At 32.7% G+C, this 26543-nt stretch overlaps 1 protein-coding gene across 1 annotated transcript in view; it reads right to left on the reverse strand.

The window, feature by feature from the left end:
* Nucleotides 1-716: 716 nt before the first annotated feature.
* The window catches only part of LOC127726282 (sushi domain-containing protein 2-like), a 33393-nt gene continuing 7566 nt past the window's right edge, over nucleotides 717-26543 (reverse strand). Inside the window, exons 2-18 of the mRNA XM_052233596.1 lie at nucleotides 26024-26160; nucleotides 23727-24065; nucleotides 22847-22945; nucleotides 20631-20793; nucleotides 19618-19881; nucleotides 17934-18115; nucleotides 17230-17393; nucleotides 16513-16800; nucleotides 15883-16154; nucleotides 12144-12302; nucleotides 10465-10656; nucleotides 8669-8805; nucleotides 7998-8136; nucleotides 7404-7625; nucleotides 6273-6461; nucleotides 5663-5780; nucleotides 717-1919 (exon numbers count right to left, since the gene is read on the reverse strand). Of these exons, the coding sequence (XP_052089556.1) occupies nucleotides 1790-1919; nucleotides 5663-5780; nucleotides 6273-6461; nucleotides 7404-7625; nucleotides 7998-8136; nucleotides 8669-8805; nucleotides 10465-10656; nucleotides 12144-12302; nucleotides 15883-16154; nucleotides 16513-16800; nucleotides 17230-17393; nucleotides 17934-18115; nucleotides 19618-19881; nucleotides 20631-20793; nucleotides 22847-22945; nucleotides 23727-24065; nucleotides 26024-26160 (3194 nt within the window). The 3' untranslated portion in view covers nucleotides 717-1789. The remainder of the gene's footprint in view (nucleotides 1920-5662; nucleotides 5781-6272; nucleotides 6462-7403; nucleotides 7626-7997; nucleotides 8137-8668; nucleotides 8806-10464; nucleotides 10657-12143; nucleotides 12303-15882; nucleotides 16155-16512; nucleotides 16801-17229; nucleotides 17394-17933; nucleotides 18116-19617; nucleotides 19882-20630; nucleotides 20794-22846; nucleotides 22946-23726; nucleotides 24066-26023; nucleotides 26161-26543) is intronic.

Consider the following 26543-nt stretch of genomic DNA (forward strand, 5'->3'; position numbering starts at 1 on the left):
ATATTTTTCATCTTAATTAGTATTGGAATGTATACTTTCGATACCTGGCAAATATTTTTAAAAATATTTATAGAGGGAGTTGAGAATAATGTATATGAGGCCCTTATTTACATTTTTATGTCATATAAGATGGCACTAAAAAGTAAAATCACAAAAATACTGAACTCCGAGGAAAATTCAAAAAGGAAAGTCCCCAATCAAATGGCAAAATGAAAAGCTCAAACACATCAAACGAATGGATCACAACTGTCATATTCTTGACCTGGTTCAGGCATTTCCTTATGTAGAAAATGGTGGATTGAACCTGGTTTTATAGCTAGCTAAACCTCTCACTTGTATAACAGTCGCATCAAATTCTACTAAATGCTCCCTCTTGTACGAATCCTGACACTAAATGATCCCTCTTGTACGAATCCCTGAGGTATTGTTTGTTACCTTGCTTTGCCTTCTTACTCGATTTATAAGATTTGAACATCATCATAAGACGGATGCCTTAATCTATTACAAGATTGCAACAGGTAAAACTGCATCATATAAATACTAGTATGGTTACATGAAATTGCTTTTACATGTAAAAAAAAATGTATAAAATATTTAAAGCCATATTACAAAATTGAAATAAATTTGATCAAGGTAAATTACTATTGAACTGTAAAAATGATGTTTAAGCAAGAAAATTGTGAATGGTTGCAAGAATTGCATAGTTAAAATAAACAACAGTGTTATACATATTTTAATCAATGAATTATTGATGCCATGACATATAACATTAAATGCATGACCAACATAGAGATGATGTTTATCAAATTCAGTACTAATGCTGCCTTTCTCGATAATAGTATTACTATGAAACCTATTATATATTAAGGCTTATAAGATTCTTACCTAAAACGATAATTTAGTTTTGAAAAGCTCTAGAATTCTATCTAATGCACATAAACATACATGTCATTTAGTTAGAAAACACTCATCTCGTTCCCATTTTTGCAATAAAAAGGTACGGCAAAATAACTGTAAAATATTTGCGTATCTGATCTAAGTATAAAAAAAATATAGATTTAGTGCTTAATTTGTAATAAATAAACAAAAATGAAATGCATGTAGACATTTACAAGTAAAATGTATTTAAAATATTCAGAGATACTCAAAGTATGACATGAGATAAAGCTATGTTAATAGTATCACGTATAAATCATTTAACGATAAAAGGACACGAAAGTAAAAACTTTGTTATCAAAAGCGATTTCAAACAATAAATCAACAAGTCATGTATATTCAGCTTAGTTTTTCTAATTTTCCGAACGATAATAAAAGATTTATTAAAATACTAGTATTAAAGTTCTAATGCAATTTAAGTGTTCTTAAGAATACAGTCATGTTACCCTTGATACAACGATACATAATGGATATTTACAATAATATTGCGATATTGTCTATGATAACTGTTAATCATGCTTAAATTTAATGATTGCATTTTGTCCCTGAGAGTTCTGATTCAATACATTCCATAGTATCATACGATATTTAATACTTCCAATGAAGGCCTATTTGACACATGCAGACACAGTAATTTTTGTTAAAGAATAACTTCAATATTTTCACCTCAATTCTGAAAACAAACAATTTCCGTCGTCTATCATACAATCTAACATTTAGAGACATGCCTTCATCAAATCTGTTTACAGTATATTATTGTTTCACTTCCATTCAATCAACTTTAAACCTTAGCAAACCATACACATAATGACTGTTACTATGTTAATTTAAACTGTATTCCTGACTAGCTCGTTTACTTCTCTCCCTCATCAGTAGGTAATTTAGTTGGTTTATGTGATCGCCTGTAATTTGCACTAAACTCCTCGTTTCCATCTGTAACCGGGTTAGAAGGCGATCCATATTTTCCTTTACTGGAATCATAACTAAAGAGAAACATATTTTAAATACGTTAAAAAAGACGCACACATTTTTTTCAAACTAGACATTTCAGTTTATAGAATATAACATGTTACGTGTATCCATTGCAGAAAGGGATTCATACATTGCAATCTATTTAAAAGTTTAAGATTTTGGAACTATAAATACAAATACATGCTTTTCTTAAAAAGTTTTCATAATGTCCTATTTTTAATTCCCTATTAATGAGTGTAGTGGGACATGAGCTTTCAATTGTTCATAGATTCACTTAGAAAATAAATTCTATACTTGAACTTATAATGAAGCAAACACATATGGAATTCGGAAAGAAGGTTCTGGTAGTTGTTGAAATAATACTCTTACAACCACTTCCAGAGGATCATTATTAAAAGATTCAATACTTTAATGAATAATGAAGCACACTCATTTGGAAAGGATTTTCTGGTAGGTGCTCAAGCTCAGCTCTTACAAACACTTCAGCACAATCAATTTTAGATGATTCCAAACGCAAAAGACATTTTACAAAATCAGATAAAATTTGTAAAAATTGAGTGATTTTTTGTTTGCTTCACGTTCAGTGGCAAATATTTCATATATGGTCGGACGAAAACAATTTACACAATTAATATAATAGGTAGAAGAGAGGCAAAAGATACCAAAGGGATATTCAAGCTCATAAGTTGAAAACAAACTGACAATGTCATGGCAAAAACAAAAACAAAGACGGAAAGACAAACAGCAGTCTACAAAACATAACAAAGAGAACTAAAGACTTAGCAACACTAACTCAACCAAAAACTGGGGGTGTTCTCAGGTGCTCCGGGAGGGAAAGAAGATTCTGCTCCACATTTGGCATCCGTCATGGTGCTCATGTAAGTGAAACCCCGATGATAAGTCTAATTCGGTAGGTCATATTCGAGGAAATGTAAGAGGACGGGATTGTTGTTACGACAAATGGAACATATCCGTCGTCATTTTTGAAACAGATATTCCATAACGGTCAACTAACTCCTACAATAGGGGTCACCCGGGAGGAAGGGCGGCTAATTTGGAATGCCACTGGACAATGAGGGTGTTGGATAGGGACAGAAAAGTAGCTTTGCAATAGAACATCAATCAATAAGTTGTTGAAAGGTTTTAAACATACAGGGGCGTTGAACTCTCTCTGCATAGGATTTTACGTCCCCATCCGGATCGGACGTATATCCGCAAATCTATATCCATATACAACTTATTAGACTGTTTAACACAGTTTATGTCTAGCAGAATATGGAAGCGAATAGTTTACATCTCTATTTTTAATTATGAACCAAGTGAAAGGCAGCAACGCATGCGTGTTGACAGTGACTTCAATGTATTTTAGAAGATACATAACATATTCCATCCTCATCCTGCATGGACTGTTGCATTAGAATTTCCGTATTTGCGTAAACATTTAAACAATTAATTTTATGATACAAGAAAGATAACTCATACAAAACTGTAACATAAATGTATAACACAACTGGCTGTACATCACATATGGACAGTGGTTAGTGTGCCTCCTATACATATATATGTATGTAAGACTTAAATATGTGTTACTATGTTATGATAGTTGGAGTTTAGATAATTTTTGATAGGATTTCCAGTCTTTGATTGAAATATATATTTATGTAAACAATAATGTATATTTCTACATTTGTAGAGACAATAACAACAAAACATGTCACTATATGTTTTTATTAGTACAAGTATGTTGCGTCAATAATAATCTATTCTATTAATATCAATGGTTTATTCCTTGAATGCCAACATCCTTTGATCTACCGAAAATTTACCTGTAAAATTATGTTGGCGTTCGAGGAATAGGTATAAGTAGTTATCACAACAAAAGTTCATGCTTATCAAAACAATCATACTAATAATTAAACAGATATGTAAATTGCAGGTAGTTAAATATAATTCATGTTTGTCAAGTTGTTGAAAATCATTTTTTGCTGTTACTGCTTGAACAAATATGAATTCTCTTAAAATGAAACTTTGAAAAGTGTTGCATCACAAAGTCAACATGTGCATATTGTCAGGGATTCCAGTTTTCACAAATTCTACAATAGCCTCTTTGGTCTTTGAAGCTTTTTTTCGATATTTCTATAGTTGTGTGTGCTGTAATATCCTCCAATATTACATGATGGAATTTCTTGAAACTTTGTATCTCATGTTAGATTACTATGTTTTATTTTATACAGTTTGTTCAGGATATTTTTCTTGGTTATGACTGGGACTATTATACTATGTTAGTATAATAGTCCCAGGTTATGATATCACATCTATTTTTATTGTAAGTGATTCATAAAATAATATTGTTTAGGTGTTTATTATGTTCGCAACTCATCGGAATTTTTGTTACCCTATTTTAAGGATTTTCTTGAAACTTTGTAGTGTTTCCAGCTTGGAAGTTATCAAATTTACTTATTTCTGATGCAAGGTTTTTTTAAAGTTTAATTAATTGTTCAATTGAAAACTTCATATAGTTCATATTAACTATATAATATTTAAAATGATATGGAATTTAATAAATCTCTAATATCCTTTTTTCAATTTGAAATAATTGTATTTAATTAAAATTTCTTTAATATTTCTAATATGTCTGATGTTAATAAACATTCCATTTCCAAATGTATCTTTTTTTTTAATAAAAAGTAATAAAAATGTTTTAGTTTTCTTTATTTCTTTAAAATTCATAATGATTTTAACCCTAAAGTCTTCTATTTTTTCTTAGCAAAAACTGATAAAATGTTGCATTTCTATCAAGTTCACTAATCATTTTTAACAGTTAAAAACTTATAAAAACACCTATTGTTATTATATAAACAAATATTGAATTATTTTTGTTGGCATTCAAGGAATAGGTAACATATAAAATGTTGGCATTCGAGGAAGACAACATATCAATTAATGTTTTTTTCTTTGTTTTTTTTGTGTGTTAATATTATATAAGCGCTGACACTGACAGGTGATAATTATAAAACATGTATTATATCCTTCTTTAAAAGAAAATATGCATATAATTATTGTATGAGATGAAGAAATACAAAATAAAGAATCATAAAAAAAAATGTAAAAAAAAAAACCAAACAAAAAAAACCCATACAAATTACATAGAATCCCTGTGTTGTTTAGTTCACAATACGAACACCTATAATAATCTATGTGATAAATATTGTATATTTTCACCGACACGTGTATTCATGCAAACTCTTCGTGTGACTACTTAACCGACATTCGCGATGAATTCTGGTGTTGTTACTATGTATAAACCCGACCACTTTAGTGCTTTTCCTGGTTCCTTATAATTAGCTTTTTCTGTCGTGCGAAACCGAATTAGAACTACACTTTGAGCAGAACGTTTCAATGTTTATGCGTCACCTACGTTTACAAATTTTTCAAAACATGTTCTCTCCTCTAAGTTGCAATGTGAAACACGTTTAAAATGTTTTTTTTCATCTGTTCAAACATTTTATTAATATTTTATTTATATCACTATCTCGCCTAAAGGAGGCTAAATAAAGATATATATAATCATTACATGACCATTGAAGACGAATTTTAAGGTGTCTACTGGAAAAATCACATTACACATACACGATAATCAACACAACAGGAACCCGAGAAAAGATAAAAATAGCTTCGACTGCAAATTAATTTAACGTCCGCAGATAAATCAATATACGATATTCTTGAGTAACAAAATGAAAAGTGAACTTACTCTCTAGTTCTACCAAACTTTTTGATAATAATAACAACAACTATGAGAATAACAATTACAGCAGCGACAGCAACAACAATTCCAATTATCATACCAGTATCGGCTGTTTCAACTGTATCTGTAATGCAATTAAAGACTGTCCATATATTTTTAAAGGAGGATGGTCATTGAGCCCACAATTTGGCTTCATAATTATCTAAGCTAAAGTTAAAACTACAATAAACATATTATGTGGATATTGATATACAGCGCAACTACTGGCTACAAAGATATTTCAACAATAAGTGTTTGGCAGTGCCTTCACTGTCATTAGAACTTGTCTCGGTCGGATGTAACGATATTGAGCAACTCGGCAAAACGCAGTTTGGCAATTTCTTGGGACCTGAACTTTTCTCTCTTTTGTGATATTTACATAAACTTAAAAGGTAATATTTTCCACACAATCTAACGGTGATTGGCAACTTTTTAATATTGTTGTAAAGACAAATTTCATGATCTAACAGTCTTTTTGGCATATTTCTTTCCTCATAAAGATAAACTGATACCAGGTATTAGTGTCACCACCTCAGATATATATTGTTTGTAATATAGTAGAATAATTAATAATTACCAGAACATTTGGCATTAACCGACGGAGACCATGTCTGAGAAGTCTCACTGGTTGCTGAACATCTGTATGTTTTGTCATCACCCTGTAAGTTTCCTACTCTACAACTCTTTATAGTAACTGTCTGTCCGAGTTTATAATTCGTGTCACTCTTAACACCTCGTGGAATATCTAGTAGTCCACAGGTCCTAACTACAATTTACAAATATTCAAAATGTAGCTGAACACTTACAATATATATTTTAATTGACATCAATTAATTAAAAATCAAACATTAGACTTTATCAACCAAACGAAATAAATTGAAAACAACTCTTACATTCCTGACTTGGAACTGGCATTTGCCGAGAAAATGGTAAGGGAAACCTGGTCTTAAACTAACTAACTAGCTAAACATTCCACTTCTATGACGGTTGTTTATAGTTAAATTGACAAAAATGAGTGCGCCACCCAAACAGACATAAAAGGTTAATGTGACAATAATTGGGATACAGCAGTCAAAAATGTGTGACACAGACATGCGATACAACTGACTAAACAAGTTCAAACAGCATACACATAAATCGAACAAAGACGCAAACAAAAAAGTTGTTGTAGTTGAACTCACTTTGACTGCTTTGTATTCTGACGTAAACATTATAATAGAACGTCTATGATATCCAGTTATTGCGGACAAATAGGGATCAGATGTATCACGACAACATTTAAAAAAAGTGTTCAATCCTGTTCATATTCCTAGTAAAGGGGAATTCTGATTGTGTTTAAGTCTCCTTCATTGTGTTTACGCGCTTGATCATAAGCTCTTTGGTTTTGAGCATTGCTGGCGATAATATATAAAAAAAAGGGTCCACCAAAATAAAGTATTATAATAATTGTTATTTGTAATTATAAACGGGGTATTCACACTTTATTTTATTATCTACATGAACCATGACAAATGACGTATATATATTTGGTTATTCAATAAATTAGATAAAAATAAAAAAAAATAACAGATATCATTTGAATATGATTAAAAATCACAAATTTACATATGATAACTGTTTTGCAATCAAACCAACTCAGGTGTTGCTATTCAAACTATCAGTCCGACTATTCTTTAATACAAGTAAAAATGAAAGAGGGAATATTTACCTGGAGTTAGAAAACGTCGAAGCTCATTTATTCTCATAGACTTTGATTTAGTTTTCATTGCTATTTCCTTGTCACCAGTAGCTTTATAGTCAAACATACACGGCTTATTATTGTTACATTCTTGTAGTGCTAGTCTCTTTGGTTGTTTCACTGAACAAATTGGTGGGTCATAACTTGGATCGACGTACATTGGTAATACACTGTCTTTCTTTTGTGCTGCCCCTATAAACGATATATATGAGCTAATCCGTAAAAATAAAGATACGCAACAACATAATTAATAAATACAACTGACATATCTAAATACAGGTCTCAGCTTAGAAATTGTTCATCCCTTAGTCTCTTTCGAATGTTGTGTTTTTATTATTCTTCTTAACATAGTTTCTACTTGTATCAGTGACATATCACGCTGCCTATATGCAGTTCTTTTTTTTATTTTGAATCGCCATATTAATTGAAGAAGTTAAACATCGAATAGGAGTAAGGAAAAATGAAACTAGGCATGTTAACTTTTTACACATTGTGACTTGGGTGGATAGTTGTCTCATTGGCACTCATATCACATCTTCTTATTTATATTTACTGGACACTTACATGGATATTTGAACATCTGATAAAGCGTTAAATCATCCAATGAGTTATTATCAATCTGTGCAGTAACTGTATAATTTACATTAAGTAGGTCATCTGTAGCATTTCCATTAAAGTTTCCTAGAAGACCTTGTACTTTTCCCTGCAATTATATCACATATCTGGATGTTATACAAAAAAAAAAACCAGACGTAAGTTTTCAAAATTGGTCTTCCTATCGGTTCAATGTGCTTTTCATTATTCCACTTGTTACTGTATCCAAGGACTAAAAGAGAGGCAAAAAATATCATAGGGACATTAAAACTCATAAGTCGAAAAAAACTGACAAGACCAAGGCATGAACTGTTAGTTCCAGCTGTGTTGTGTTGTGTTTTATTTGTTTTTAATTTTCCACATTTTATATTTGTATACAATTATATTTTTATGTTTACTCTGTGATAGAATCAGTCATCGTTTGGGGGTCTTTTTTTGTAGACAAAAATATTCGATCCATGGGTTGGTGTTTGGGTTACTTAAAAGAACACTTTTTAATATTTTTACACGAAATAATAAAATGTGCAATAACAAAGACCTCTCAGAGTCAAATTTTACGTTTTAAATGTAGTAGAAATCAATATGTTCTATTTTTCTATTTACATTTTAAAATGTTACTTTGACAAATCCGTTGAATTTACCTGAAGTGAAGGTGGTGCTATAACTACAACACATAATGTCCGGTCACAATCAGCTACTTGAATAGCTAGTCCATCCTTTAGATGAACAGTGAAGTTTGATTCCATACCTGTCTCATCCGTGTTCACCACCATGAAAGCTAAAAATTTGAATGGTAATATAATGACCAGCAGTCTAAAATATAATGATGCATATTCAATAGGTATTCTGATGCAAAAGACAATGTTTAGTATTTCATCTTTTCACAAGTTCAGTAATTCTCTACTTAAATTATTAATTTTAAGAAATGATTTACGATAGTATGATCAAGACATTAACGATATTCGGGAAAGGAGTCGGTTCGATTAGACCCTAAAATAGCCCCTATTTCTAGCTTAAATTTCAAATTCGGTTTAATTGAAAAATATTACAATAAATCATAGTTAAAGCAATGGCTAGGAAGGATATATACCCTTTTGTTAAATAAATTACGTATTAGCGTTCTTTTCATGATGTCACACAGCACTCATTTTGATTTTCCACGGAAATTACCATTGAATCATGGACTAGAACCATAAAGCGCATGCGAAGACAAGACAGATCTTTTAACATATAATGATTGTTACAACATTTTATGTTATTTTCGTTTACTAGCACTGCATGGATACCGCTGTTTGTGGATTGTAAGTCTGAGATGTTATACTCAGCTCTGTATTGAATGCTTCGGTAATGGCATGATGTATAGTAAACTGTTTATTATTTCTTTTTTCCGTATTAAAACCAATACTGACCTTGTAAAAATGAATTTGACTATACCTTTTTAGTAAAATAGCTCCTCATGCTTTTATGTATTTATCTATCCTTGGCTTTCACTTATTTGAATTTGAGCGTTCCTGATGAAGGTTAATCCAGAAAAGCGCTCCGGAAGCACGCCATTTATAAAGTGTTATTCTTTCTCGTGTACTACTTGAATCCGTTGATTCAAAGGTTTCTTGAATGCAGCAAACATCTATGCAAGAAATTCATCATTGGAAACACAATCGTATCAACGGGCATATATATACATACTATATGCAGATTCGGCCTGGAACTATTCAGTGAAAGGGCATACTCTATATACTAAAATGGGAAGAACACCCAGTTTTTTTTTCCATTATTCTTTCTATGAAGTGTGTCATAAAAAACAAGAGAAGTAGGCAAGAATAGTGGCATAGTTCGTTCTCCTTTAAATGTTGATTATCTGTTGAAAAATAACCTCCTTCAAACGTAACAAATATGTTGTCAGTATATCAAATCAAGCATGATCTGGTATGGGGATTTCCCTGCGGGGGAAACAACATATTTGTCATGGAGGTATGACAAATCCTTAATAACAATTGGAATTTTGAAGACAGAAGGATGCAGCACAAGTATTCACATACCCATTGAGGTTATCGATTTTGATATGTAACAGGTTTTAGCTTCCATGTCGTCCTAGAGATTTAGAAGAAGATTTGGAGTTAACAGTAATGATAATTAAAATATATAGCCAATAACGAATATTGGAAGTACAAATGTATCTTGTCGAAACAACTTCATTTAAGAATAATTCAGTATTCAGGGTCCCGAAAACAATACACACAAGATTAAGGCATAACACAAAAGAAAGATGAACCCTTTTTTGACAATGCAACTCCTATGTTTGACAGCATCGTTAAGGCTTAGTAGCTTAATATGTTAAGATGATCTGCTCGCACATAATTTGAATATTAGGTTTCCAACACGGCCTTTTATAATTTGACAAATGCAAGGTTTCTAATAGCACTGAACATATACTCACAGTTAAAGTCTTGCCAGTAAGATGGTTTATTATCAAAGAAATGATATTGCTGATTGACAAGGACATCAAGATAACGTTCACTTCTATCTGCTGTTGGTAATTTTAGTCTTATTTCTACAGTCTCTGTAGTACTACCACGAACAACACGAATGCCTACATTGGTTAACATGACGGAGGTATTTCCTCTTTCACCTTCATATAAAGAAACATATGGTAATTGGTATAACATATATATCGAAGATTTTTTGTTTACCATGAAAATAGAAAAATAGAATGGATTACAATCTTTAGTTCTTCTCTAAAGGTTTTTAATACTTCAATATCGGTGTCAACAATTGGTTAGTTTTGGCAATTAATGTGACTAACATACTTTGGTCAAGGTCGTGATTACGATGATAAGGGTATTTTTTAAATACTTTTTGGACTGTACTACCCTCGAACATTTTTAGGTTAGAACTGTTTTAAGGAAGAACTGTTCCAGAACTGTTTAGAATGGTCTTATGCCATTTAATTCTGGCAGTTCTAAAGAGTGGTTAGACTGATCCCACATGTACCCTCACATTATATATTTATGCACAACGGTTTTTCATGGTCCCATTTTTACCCTGAACTATCTGGAAAACGTGGTAAGGAACCTATACTTCTTTGGGTACTTCGGTCAGGACACTATGCGTTACATCATATTAAAAGAATCTCAACACGGATTGAATCTGGTAAAACTGTTCTTAAACAGCTAAAATTATAGTTTTGTTCGCTGTTATTGTTTATCGAATGACATTAAGCATGCTAGAGGGACAATTTAACACTTAGTACACAAATGTGTCTGGTTCATTTACCTTGGTGAAAATAATACAGTAAAACCTTATATAAATGTGTTTTAATATTGCACAATTTGTACATTGTCGGCTCTATATAGTAGTTTGGTCCGTCTTGTAGCTGTGGTGCTAAGCGTGAAGATTCATTTCACTTCTTTTTTGAATGTCCTAATTATACGAATATAAGAATCAAACTATCTAATAATCTGAACTGGTTACCAAAGAACTCTCTACTAAATTGGAACATCTTAACCTCTGGTGATTCGTCATTAACTAATGATGAAAATGAAAGAATTTTAAAGAATGTATATGAATTTATTTAAGAGCCAAAGAGGTTTCTAATTGTATAATACAGCACATTAAAGTGCATATACATGTATATTGTGTACAACCATTCACATCATCACACATCATCTTTTTACATATCCAATATATACAATGTATTGTTTGCATGCATGCTTTGTAAAAAAATATATTGTTATAAATTGTTCATGGGAGAAGACTTCATAAGTTTGATTAACTTGTGTCTCATCCTTTTTGCATATTTAAGCAAATGAAATATGTTTAAACTAAGTAGTTTGATAAAAGTTTCCATTGTGAACAATATGAATTATCACAGTTCATACAATCACACATCTATAATGAAGATAAGCTTTTGTTGCAAGATTCTCTACCTAAAATATCATAGATTTGAAGCTGACACTTTGAATGAAAGCTTGCCTAAAATATTCCATTTGGATCTATTACAATGAAACTAAAAAAAGCACTGTGTTGATTTTGTAAGTATACTATAATAGAAAAACAAAGGATATGGGGTATTCATCCATGACACAAAATCAGTACATGCGCAGCATATATGCTTACCAACAATTTTTGGGAAAACGTTTTCGTAAAATCGTCCTTGAACCGTGACAACACTAGTATCCGGTAACGTAGTATTCATCAACAGGAAATCACCATGACCACACATACGTTGATGTAACCCATCAAATGTTTCAATATGACCTTGACCAAACACCATCGCTGTTAATAAATATAAAATAATATTGATGAATAATTGGAATATCTTTTCTGTAACTTGATTGAATAAGTGCTTTATTAGTGAATTAAAAAAATGATTTTCACGCATTTAGACTCATATAATGAACTAAAATAATAGACAGACAGTAAATTCATATCATGTACATGTGATAAATTACTTAAATAGAAATGTTTTGAACTGAATAGAAAAAAAGCCAATGTTTGGGATTATGCGCAACGTTAAACATAACACTCTTAACTGTAAAATGTATGTAAAATGACGTCAAGGCGCGGAGATGCCTTTAAATATAAAAGAGATTAAAGCTAAAATTTCGACTCTACATTAAAGTTATATTCTATGCGGAAAAGCTTACATGGATTAGCAATGATAATTCTACGGATAATTTAATTGTAGCCAGTGAATGAAAATGAAACAATTTAAATATTTTTCAAGGTATAAGAAGAATCTGGGGAGACAGAATTTAAATAAGCCATTAAACAAAGCAATTGAAAAGATAAAAACAATAGCGGAAAATTATTTGTTCAAAAATATTTGCTTTTAAATTGAAATTAGAGCGTTTCTGTCTTTTAGAAAATTTAATTGGTTTTAATAATTTTTCGTAGAAATGTCAGCGTTGACATAACATGCAGTCGAGAAAGCATCATCGTTATTTGCACTTAATGAGAAAGGCAAAAATGTAATGGCCCCATCGTTATCTATACATTGAATATGAAATTAATTTCCTGTTTTTGTAAACCTAAATTGAGAAGCTTTCGATTTAAAACATTTAAAGCCAATCTCATTCAATCACATTCGTGCCAACCCTTGTTTCATATATAGAAAACAATACAAATTAGAAATATTCTTTGGCTTAATTGCACGCTGATTAATTGTCCATTTGACCCAATAATACGGTTTCATATCTAATTACAAGCAATATGACTTTACTTGATACTTTTTTATAGTAAAAAAGTGCCGGTAAATTGTTAACAAATAATTGCGCTATTATAACATTTAACTTTTTCCTGATAGAATTTTCACTGAAATACAGAAAAGGAAGCACCCCTTTTAGTGTAAAAATAAAGGCAACAGTAGTATACCGCTGTTCAATAGTCATAAATCGATTAAGCGAAAACATATTCGGGTTACAAACTAAAACCGAGGGAAACACAATATCTATAAGAGGAAAACAACAGAACAACAGAAACACTGAACTGCAACAAAACAAACGCCAACATACATAGAAACGGACTATTTGATAACAACTGCCATATTCCTGACTTGGTACAGGCCATTTTAAGAAAAAATGGTGGGTAAACCTGGTTTTACGGCTAGCCAAACCTCCCGCCCATATGACAACGTAAAAAAACACCGACAAAACGACAACACCATGTGACAGGAACACAGCACAAACAAACGCAAGAACACCCAGAACAGAGAAATACACAAATAAACAATATAATAGCACACTACAACATGCACACTACAGAACAACAACGGACACCTCCTACAAACCCACGACAGCACACCAGTACACCCAAAACGAAGCACAAACCGCGCGCCACACGAATGTATCAACGCCAAAATAAAGTGACGTATTTTTGTGACGTCCGCACCACTACAGGCAAATTTCCAAAAATAGATCAGACTTGTCGCACTGTAGACACGCAAAAGAATATAAAATTGGGACCCAGTTTGCAATGGTGCCACTTTATGTATCCTCCAACCATGACAAGAATATCAAAATGGAACTGTGTTTGTAATGGTGCTACTAGTTAGTCCGAGATTGCTCTGACGTGAAAACTGTCCAAATATGAGAAAATAAAGGGTGGCAGGTAGATGAAACTTACATAAATGAAAAGATAAATGAAAAAATAAACAAATTGAGACCCGATTTATATGGATCCAAGGCCGTCAGTCGGCTCCAGAAGCAACGAAGCGGCGCATCTATTTTCGACGGGCAAATATCCACTTTTTGATATTGGACGAGCTCTGACGTCCCACGGCCCCACTTTGTCTGGCAAAACAGCCGTCGGACGTCAGACCAATCTCGGACTATGGTGCCACTATCTGAATTTTCTAACCATGTCGGTTTTTCGTATAAATCAAAACTGTGTATAAACAAACAAATCCTGTGCATATAGTAGCTTTAAACCCAAAACCACACAAATAAAATAGCTGACTCATAACTTCAACCCCACACACATACAGAAAATAAAAACAAAACAACTGTAATATAAAGCAAGATGATGTAAGAACAAACAGTAAATACACTTGAAAACAAACGACATGAAACTGTAGACGAACTACGAGTAACTCGACTATACTGACAAAAAAGACATATGTAAAATGTATCGAAAATACAGAATGTATACCATAAACGATAAGACATAACACAATATCCGACAAGACTTACAAAAGAAACATCATAACTAAATACATGAATCTTGGATGTATAAATAACGAGACACGTCGTATAGCAATGCGAATTCACACTTGGCAAAACAGTCATATTCGGGAATAGGTCACGTTCGGTACTTAGCAGACCAGACAGTGTAGATGGTAAACCACAATCTAAGACGTGGTAAAAATGTCGTTAGTTAGTTTAGACACAGACACATCGTATATATCAACCAATTCGTGATGGTGTCCATAAAATTGTCATTTTTAATCTTTCCTCTTCATAACTCTGTTGGAGCAGTTTTTGCGTAAGGAGCACACTCCTGTATATGAAGTCAGTATAGTGTGAACATGCACAAGCATAACGTATCAATTGAGATATGTGAACATAATACGATGGGGCAGAGGGTATGTTACTGCTACGAAATGGGAAATTGATAATAGGGAAGTTGACATCATCCCGTCTGTCATAGATGTTAGTGTGAAGTCGAAAACAGAAAAACAGAATAATTATTTCAAGAGACATGACACGTGGTTTTTAGGTGTATTATTTTACATCAGGTTCAGCATGAACTTGTTTCATCTACAATTGGATTCAATGTGAGTAATCAGAAATAGACACTAAAACATTGAAATGGAAGTAGAAATCTACAGCCAAAAATGCTATAGTTGACATAATTTGCAATAATGTGGCCATAAAGGTTTCATTTATAATTCTGGTGCATATCTTGCTTGTAATTCTGATTTTGTGTTGGTCTTCGTTAAAATATCAGAATTTCGCCAGCATTAAATTGTTAAAATTGATAATATTCAATACAAAATTGAGTAACACGAACCTTACGAGAAAAAAAAACGAGAATGAAGGGTAAGGTTTCCCTTCCACACTAGTGATATATTTTGTCTTACTTCTATGGAAACAAATGGATGACCTTCTGTAAGACATCCAACAACAAAGGATTAAAGATCTTATCTAACCCTAAGACATCAGTATGTGCATTAAGAATAATAAAATATTAATATTCTACTTCTTTTAAATGGGATATGTGAAGGTTTGAAATGATAACACTGTTTTTCAGTGTATATGTAAAAAACAAAACGACAATTTATTTGATTGATAACAAACCAGGGGAATGATTAGTAAATTTTATTCATTATTGTGATAATATTTTAACATTTTTGTACCTGGTGTTGGTGGATTATATCCTTTACAGTCTCGGGTTGACCGCTGATCCATGTAATAATCACAATCCCTGTTTTCATTCCACAAACAGCATTGATAGAACGTAACAACATCTCTTACCCAGTGGGACATGTCGGGAACAAGTCCAGTTTTACCATAAGGATAAGCACCTCCAGCATGGCTTCTATCTGGTGTACTTCCTTGAAAGCTATCAGATGAATATCTGAGATTACCTTCGGCATCATAACAACACTGGTTTCCAGCACCGGTTTGTCTAACGGAAAACCAAAGAATAAGTTTAATTTCTATTATACATTAAAAGGAAAGAATTTAACAAAGAAAACGTTTCAAGAATTTTTTTCATATAAATGTCGGTGTATCAAGCTAGTAGACGCCGAATTTTGCTAGGCGTATAGTTTTTTTGTGTAATGCTGTGTTATTGTTGTTTGGATTTTTGTCATTTTATTTTTGTCAGTGATGTTGTCTGTTTTCAATGATAAAAAAACATTAGGCAGCAACAAACGAGTTTATCAAAAAGAGGATCACACATTGATCATTCCTTAATTTCAGTTTTTTCTAATTTGGTAGAGAGACTTCCATAACATACTATAACTATTAAACTATATACATACGAAGGTTGAACAGATCGCACACAATGAACAGATCCCTCGTGGTATCTACATTTACTGGTTCTATTATCATAAAGGTAACATCCAAAATCAGCAAAAAAATTTCCTATATCACTAAGTGCTTGTACCAGTGTGCAAGGACATCTCACTACTTTGTTCAGCCAACTCATATCCTGTCTGTCCTGATCATACCAAGTCTTACATTTTTGGCTCGGCCAATTGTCACCCAGATTCATGACCATGGCGTTGTTAACAAAAAATCCTAGGGCTATTACTTTACTGACTATAAATCTGAAAAAAATACAAAATTGTAATATAAGCCTTACAATGATTTCTTATAAAGTCATGGTTACATGTGTTATCGGGCAAGGAATGGACAAGACGGATCTTTGTAGGCTTACATACTTCCTTTAACCATAGTTTAGATGTAGACCGAGCGCATTTACTAATTCGTATATCAAAAAATCAAAACTGCCAGAACTACCTTCTCACTCGACCACATAGAATGATTCTGTTTAGCCGCTGCAACTTCCATGACAATACAGAGCAGTCGATCATCGAGAACGACATTGATAAGACAGAGTCATTTCCATAATCAATCGACTATCGAAACAGAATATTTAATGTATTGTAATTCATTAAAGAATCCTTCTACTTGGCTTAATTTATTTTGTTGAAAAAGTTATGTTTAGAACAGTGTACTCTAAAATTGCTTCATACCTGTAGAATGTTGCTTGTTTTATATCTTGTAGTTCAGCCATAACAATTCCAATTTCATACTCGTCACAAACAGGACCTATGCAACTTATATCATTGGTCTGAAATGTAAACTGCCCGGCTGATGCACGAACAGTTCCTATACTTCTTAGATTTGCCCAGGTTATCTGAAATTTTAAAAATATGGCATTAGGTGAAAAGGTGCTTGAAATTTCACTGAAATAACAAATATATTGCGATAACAAAACACACAGTATAGCCTGATTAGATAAGATAGAAGAAACCCGTTCGAGCTACATGTATAAACAATTTCATTTGAAAGTTATCTCGTTAAGTTAATAACATTATTAAGGGGCTCGTCATCATGTGAACAGATAAAACAAAAACCTAAAAATCTCGGTATCCAGGAGTACAAGCCTCCGTCCGATCATCAACAATAATATGATTTATGCATAACTACAATCTATTTAAACAGCTAGAATATGATATCGGAATACATTTGACTAAACTTTTCTAAGAATGTATAAACTTTTTTTTATTAAAAAAATGTTTGGACTTTCAAAAAAAAAAAAACAAAAAACCCGAGCTTTAACAAAGGAGTCAATAGGACTAATGTAATTCACGAAGTTTTAAGGAGATTTGACAACATCTTGTACACAAATGTAATCTCAATTCATTAAATCAGGACAACACATGTCATGACTCACCCCATTATTATTTTCCTTATAACCCATCAAAGAAATGTTAACATTTGCATTTTCATTATCTGTCAGCAAAGAACTGTTCCACTGCAAAGTTAACTGGGTTGTATGTGTCTCGTTCCATCCCTGTCCTTTTCCCATGTATGGTAAATGTAATTTCTCCCCCTTTGATACTCTGACAGGATGAACTGTAAAACAAATGTACGTTGAGTACTATCAACCGTGTAAATTCAAATAGCAAAACACCTACATGTATTATATATTGCAAACCTGATTAATGTGTAAGCAGAAAAGATATACGCTTCATTATATTAACCACAATATCCCTATATTAAAGAAACTTTCGCAAAGTTGACCTTAGATGGATTCGGCTATTTTTTATGTCCTTTTTAGCTCACCTGGCCCACAGAGCCAAGTGAGCTGTTCTCATCACTTGGCGTCCGTCGTCTGTCGTCCGTCGTCGTCGTCCGTTAACTTTTACAAAAATCTTCTCCTCTGAAACTACCAGGCCAAATTTAACCAAACTTGACCACAATCATCACTAGGGTATCTAGTTAAAAAAATATGTCTGATGACCCCGCTTGTCAAGATGGCCGACATGGCTAAAAATAGAACATAAGGGTAAAATGTGGTTTTTGGCTTATATCCCAGAAACTAAAGCATTTAGAGCAAATCTGACAGATGTAAAAATATTCATCAGGTTAAGATCTATCTGCCTGAAATTTTCAGATGAATCAGACAACCCGTTGTTAGGTTGCTGCCCCTGAATTGGTAATTTTAAGGAAATTTTGCAGTTTTTTGTTATTATCTTGAATATTATAAAAATAGAGATAAACTGTAAACAGCAATAATGTTCAGCAAAGTAAGATCTACAAATAAGTCAACATGACCAAAATGGCCAATTCACCCCTTTAGGAGTTATTGCCCTTTATAGTCAATTTTTAACAATTTTTCGTAAATTTTATTAATCTTTTACAAAAATCTTCTTTTCTGAAACTATTCGGCCAAATTTAACCAAATCTTGGTACACAGCATTATTGAGGTTACAAAATTTCTGACTTCATTTGTCGATTGTGACATCACGTCTTTTCGTTGTTTATATTTAATACCGTAGTGTTGTCTTTTTTATTAGACTTATTGCTTCCTTGGTGTCATTTCCCTCTTTTCCCAGTTAAATGTATGAATTGTAAGGTTTGGTTTATTTTGTTTTACTTTGTTAACGGTTTTATGTAATCAACTCCTTTTGTTTCCCCACTCCCATCTACTTCTCTAGAATACGTTTATATACATGTATATCAAAAATGTTTGTAAACACATATAATATATCGATTTGGGATATTTTAATGCAGATTATCCTGGATTGGTAAACTTAGTTACTTTTTAGAAGTTTTGGTAGTGAGAATACCTATTTTGTGTAATTAATTTTTACTATAGTTTTCAAAAGAATCATACTTTCAATAATTTTTGTATTTTAATCAAATTGAAGACTTGCGGCTCATATTGTGAATACTTAGTGATTAATTGTCAATCGCAACTTTCCTTTTTGTTTCCAATGATTTTGTCCGTTTGTCCGTTTTATCAAATATCCCCTGCGACACTAGACTTTCTTAGTTTTGCTAATTCATGAAATCATTAATGTTAATACAGCAATTTTTATTGCAATTCAGTTATTGTTTTTCTTATAACATACCTATCAATATTTTTGTTTTGTGTGAATATTGTTTGTTGTTGACTGACATTTCCACAGATATCCATCCACGTACGGACATTCTTGGTACAGAACATCGTGCTTTCATTGAATTAATCTTATAACCGTATGTGACCAAACTGTTGTCTTCTCCAAATCTACACTTAACATGTGTTCTGAGTTCGTTTAATTGCATGCATGGACCAGATATATCCAGCATTTTACCACCGAGCATTCCGGCAAATGTTGGATAAATGTTCAGGACACCTTCAAAGATAATATATGTAATATAAATTTCAAAATAGGAAATTATTCTTTTAAATGTTTATCACTTTTTATCCAAAGTGAACATGTTTTGAGCACACCTTACTTTTCTTTGTTGTTAAATTGCATGTTTTCTGTACTTTGACAACAGGAGCATATAAATAGGTATTTCACGATTTTAACAATCAAGACTTAATGTCTAAACTTCCTGATTGCATCATTGCACGTTTTCAACCTTAACGTATTTATACCAACCACTTTATAACTGATGGCCGTAAATTGTCAAAAAGAGTTAGCAAATAGTCCCAAATATCTTCATTCCTAAATTGAAATCCGTTTGAAATATGTCAATAATTATTTCGGAAAACTGACATAATATGTAAGGAAAACAAAATGATCATTCCGAATAAGTTTTAAGACTGCGATTTCTTTGCTAAATATATGGTAGGTATACCACAATGTCAAAAATCAACACTAGACGTATTTATACTTTTCGTACGCTTCACCACTTATTACAAATACTGTGTTTTAAATTCAGCCCAACAATGTTAAATCTGCAAAATTTTCGTAGGTTGTGCCTACCTAAGAGGGATTTAAATAAAGGCAACAGTAGTATACCGGTGTTCAAAAGTCTTAACCCATGCTTCTGTGACATCGTGACAAAACCGCCTGCTTTGTATCCAGCGGTCTAGAACACATGGCAAACTAGGCTATATTAAAATGTAATATAATTATAGATATATATATATTACCTCTTGTCTCGGGAGAGCATCCCCCGTGTTGTATTTTTTCCCTATCTATTCTGAAGATATACATCCCCTTCGAATCACTGCCGTAAGTATTCCAGCTATATTTCAATTTGTCAGCATTTAATGCAGTTGTATATCCCCGTCCCTCACCAGCATTAAAACCAGACTACAAAAGAATATCAAATTGTGTGATGTACTTCTATAATATGTTCTTACTCTTTCAGTAATTGTTACAGTCATCAATATTAAAAATGTACACCATACAAAAAGCATCACGCTTTTCAATCCCTTACTATTAATACAAGATAAAAGTATAGAAATCACACTATTTTACAAAAGAAAGAAAATACTTAAAGGCAGTCAAAAATACCCGAATCATAGTAAGACAGACAAAAAGAAACAACATTCTAAAACACTACATAGAAAAGTTTGAAAACATTTGAAAGGTTAGCAATTATAAGAATTCATTCAAAATATCCAAAAGCAGGAATGCACTCAAATAACTCACTATCTAGATATTACTGTAAACATTACGAGCGTATCGGACTTCATGATTCATTCCTTGCATTTTGAGATACACAATGCATGCGTTTGACGTAAAATTCTATCATCAGTAATCGACTTGATTGAACGGAATTGAAGTAACCCAGGATTAACACTTTATAAATTCTGGATAGCTGATTGATTGTACATACAAACCACCAACAGAAACGAAAAGGTAAGTCTTTTTTGTGTTGATACATGTCCTAATTTGTATGATTTACTAGAAATAAGGTGCAAAAATGTGCAGGAGGTCAGCAGATTACGAGAATAAAAAAAAACAATATCGATTTAGAAAAAGTGGTGACCACTCCCGAAGCACCTGGCGAGTGAAAAAGGTAAATAGTCTAACTATAATTAACAAATATTGCCTAATTATGCGAAAAAAAAACGGATGACGAGCATGGCAATTTTAGTTCTAGGTTGAAGTTTTGAATTTAAATAATCTAGACTGGTCTGCCTTTTCTCAGCTCTTCACCTGTAAAAAAAACTATAATGATGTCAACTTTTTGTTTTTGTCAACTTATTATGCTATGCTGACGTCACAACAACAGGCAACCATGCATCGATGTGTCATAAATATAACACATTTTTGCAGATCGTTGAAAGGAACGCTAACATCTGCCTACATATCTACATTTATTATATACTTAGTAGTAAATACAGATAAATTGTATATGTAATACAATCATTGGCAAGCGTGCTGTATCAGCCATCCGTGATGATATCGATATCAGCACGGTTGCAAAGGCTGTATCACACCTTTAATCTGTATGACGTCACGTCATCGATTGCAGTCACGGTTGCAAAGGCTTTATCAAACCCCTAATCTGTATGACGTCATGTCAAACCTATAATCTGTATGACGTCATTTCAAACCTCCTTTTCTGATTGACGTCATGTCACATAAAAAAACATCTACGTGAGATATATGTATATAGTAAAGTTTCTCTAATTCTTCGTCAATTTATCCCTTTCTGCACCCATTGTATAAAAAAAATTTAATCAACGTGTGGTTCGTTTGATCTCAGTTCTTCATTGGTTGAAATCCGATTATGACGTCGAATTTTCTTGCTTTCCTCTGAATTTCCTATTGTGACGGCATGAAAAAAGGCGACCATGCCTGATGACGTCACATAGAAAGAGCACATCTTTTTGCAGATCATTCGAAAAGAATGAATAAATTTGCCTGCGTATTGTTTGAAAATCATTAGAGAAACAGATTCCACCACCAAATCTCGTGTAATACGATATTTATCCACTCTCGACAGTTAAATTTTAAATATTTAAAACGCTCGGCGAGCCTCGCGTTTTTAAATTTGAAAATTTAACTGTCTCGAGTGGATAAATATCGTATCACACTCGATGCAGTGGTAGAATCTATATTTATATGATATGGCTTTTTCAATATCACACACCGTATCAACCCTCAACCAATATAATCCCTCGAGCAGAGCTCTTGGGATTATATTGGTGTCTCGGGTTGATACGGATGTGATATTGAAAAAGCCATATGATATTCTCTATTTATTGTACATAATATAACAGAAACAGTTTCCATCAATGAGTCTCGAGCGATATATTCTCCTTTCTCGGAAGTGTGAAATTTAAACGTTTGGAGTCGAGATATTTTTTATATATATATATAGACTCTACAGTTAATCGTTGTTAAATCTCACCTGAGTAAAACGGTCTGTTGTAATATCCATTTTCACATAATTAAATATAGCGAAACTCGAAGTACCATCGGTCAACATTGCCAATTGGAATGTATTATTCTGAAACGTAAATCGATCCGTTGCATACAAACTACATCCTCAATAATATAACATAAGATGCACTGCCAGTTTTATACTTTGGAAAAAATACAGTGTAAAGACGACTTAAAAATTCAAATTCGTGAATTTCCCGTTAATATCCATTGTCACAATGCTTAATGTTATTACGTCACAGTGAGAATGGATTGTTCAATGACGTTATTTACGCCGATTGACCTCGGGTCAACGGGTGTAAATCATTCATAACAAAGAACTCGAAATTGGTCAATTGGTTTTAAGATATAAAGACAAGCAAATATCAATTATATTTCATACAATTAAATGAAGTATCAAAAAGCTACAACATCATTTAACCGGCGTTTTTCTAAATAGTTAATGATCTTAGCTTCGATTTATTTCAGAAAAGATTGATTTTATTGCGTTTCTCTTTTCTTTTTTCTTTTACCTTTTCTGAATAAAACCAACTGTGTTTCCTGTCAACGCAAACCTATTGGAAAAGCATATTTTGTTGAACACCTAATTTTCATTCGATATCTAGCATTGTGCAACCCAACTTTACCATTAAATTGTGTGATGCACTTAAAAATCAAAATTACTGTCATATCCTGACAATAAATCATATAAGTTCAATTTACTTTTATATTTGTTCTATCTGCGAAAATTTTCCCTTGCCAAAACATATATAAAGTTGGAAACAAAGCCGGAGTTGTAACCTCGCATATTATTCATTTTTCTTGTTAGTATAAGAAGTGTTGCACATATAGGTTAAGATATGAATTACCTTGCATGGATTACAACTGTTCAAAACGTTCGTTTTAGAAATGACTTCCTTCCACGTGACCACCAAAGCATATGAAGCCTCGAACTGGTATTCTAACCCAACCATAGATTCCTGGATGATAGAGGAGTAGTTTGATAATTCCCCTAGCGGAACATCAGATCCTTCTCTATACAAAACTTGACCAGTGTATGGCTTGCCATTCAAGTTAGAACCAATGTCCTGTGCAGGAAAATAATATGGAGCAACAAAAGCCGGGTCACCTTGGGTAAGAGTGTCAGTAAATATTTCTGTTTGATGTAGAGTCCCTGGAGTAAATCCAACAAGACCATCCTTAGATACCTGCACATATACATAACATTAAATAATATAAGCAAATTCAATTCAATGTTTATCCGGTTACAAAGTATAAACTAGCACTATATATTGTGTATTTAAATTTTTTAATGATTGGCAGAAGGTGGAGGTTCGCACGTAAAACATGTTGAACCCAATCACATTTCGTTCATGTACCAAGTCAGACTTTCTGGACTATATGTTGTTCTTAATTATGTTTGTTGTTTTCGTTTGCACGTCTATTATAAGTAGGATTCAGACGCGCGTTTCCTCAACAAAAAACTCACCAGTGGCGCTCGATCGAATCAAAAAAGTTGAAAAGGCTAAAAGGCTAAAAGGCTACATACACATACACTTTGACAATAAAGTACAAACTAAGTGAAATATAATTACGAGGATATGCAAAATGATAACAACACTACGAAAACCTCATACGTCAGAATCACACCGGTACGCTGGAGGCACCCGTATCAAGAACGCCCAAAGCCAAAAACACGAAAGCTGGATCCACAAATACCGAGCCAAATCAAGGGTCATACGACCAAAATGAATATAACTAAAGGGGTAATCGTAAAGAAAACATAATGATACACAATGTCAGCACCTAGAATCTATAACTCAGAACTCTAATAATTGTGAAGTAGACACTGAATATTTATCTTTTAGGTCTTGGTACTTTCCGATGATATTTTTTTTTGAAAAAGGACAATAAGTTCTCTGACAAAACCCTGGCTCACTTTTTTTTTGCCCAGACACCGATGGCGTTTTACAAAGTCTGAGTAGCAGCTGCAAGCTCATGAATATCGTATGAAGTGAGAAATGTATACTCTATGAGCGGGTGAAATAGGAAAAGTTGCTGCTTTGGTGAGGAAAATTTCAATTTCAAAGTTTTAATCGTCTCATTTGTCGTAGATTCTGGTACTGAGATGACCGCTGTAGTCAAATTCGAGGTAAAAATGTATATGTCTAAACATGTAGCGAAGGAAACTGTATTTGTGTTTGTTTTAATGTCTAGTTTAGGACGATATATAGGTGGTACCCAATCAGAAAAAAAACTGGATTGTTAATGGAAAGAACATCATCAAAATACAGTATTAAAACCTGTACGTGAAATTAATTGTCTCGCTTCTTTGATCATCTGGTTGTTTATAATTGTCTGATGGAACGCCAACTTCTATGAAAATAAGAAAATAAGAAAAGATCGTCACGGAGAGGCACACAGGAGGTTCCCGTAGGAATGCTGACAACGAACTGGAAAATTTTACCTCCAAATTCATCAAATATGTTGTCATTGAGAAACACCAACATACTGATAATTGATCTTTGGTGTAGCTTTTTTTATGCTCGTGTTCATAATGACAAAATATGCCGAATAGTGTCCCAAAATAATAAATTTCTTGCGTATGGTACTCTTTTAGGGGGGAATCATAAAGATATTTATAATTATTTAATTAAAATTCAATACCAGCTTTTAATTTCATCAGACCTTTGTCACATATTTCTACATATAAAGGCTAATTAAAAAACAGGGATGTGCTGTACTTTCAAATTTGTTTTACAGTCCGATCTTTTAAAAGCCATGCTCCATAAAAATTGTGTATTTTACTTTTACGACATATGGCTTATATAGGCAAAAAGGATAGGTTTGGGTGCATGGTGAAATGTTTTACTTAACCACGTGACAGTACCACATCAGGCTATCTTGACCATGTGATGTTCGTTATTGTTTGTCTTTGTACGTCTTTTTGGAGGAATAATACCAAACATCCTGCCATAGCCTCTGAAATTATCTCTTAAAAAAGATGGTTTCTTTTCGAAAAAATCAGAGTATGCAATATTTTGTTATCTCCGTCCAAAACGTTTCAATACATGTTCCTACTATGGCAGAATAAGAAAAATCATATTTACCGTATTTACCGTAAAGGTACATATATCTTTAAAAATGGTAAAGTAATGAAACATACATAGAGTTTTTTGTAGATTGTTCCCATGAACGGAAACTTGATGTTAGACGGAAGTGTGACTTCGTGATTAGTGTTGTCTTCATTTCTAGTCACGTGTTGTCCAGTTTGTGGAAATATTTCTCCTTCGCCTTTAGAAACTGCAATAGAAGTAATATTGGCATCAACGAAATACATTTGACTTTAACTCGTGATATTTGTTTCTCTAATTCTAAGCCGATATATTCTTTTCCCGACCTGTTGATTATTTTTATTGAATCAATGTGTGGTTCGTTTAATACCAGTTCTAACTTCTTCATTGGTCAAAATTCAATGATAGCGTCAAATTTTCTTGCTTTCCTCTAAATTTCCTAATGTGACATCACGAAAAAAAGGCGACCATGCTTAATGACATTTCAAAGAAAGAGCACATCTTTTTGAAGACCATTGGAAAAAAAAGGATTAAGTTTGTCTGCATATCGTCTAAAATTTATTAGAGAAACATATTTTACAACAAAATCTTGTGCGATACGAAATTACTCTT

This window comes from Mytilus californianus, unplaced genomic scaffold, assembly GCF_021869535.1.
Source record: "Mytilus californianus isolate M0D057914Y unplaced genomic scaffold, xbMytCali1.0.p SCAF_17, whole genome shotgun sequence".
Classification (NCBI taxonomy): Eukaryota; Metazoa; Mollusca; class Bivalvia; order Mytilida; family Mytilidae; genus Mytilus; species Mytilus californianus.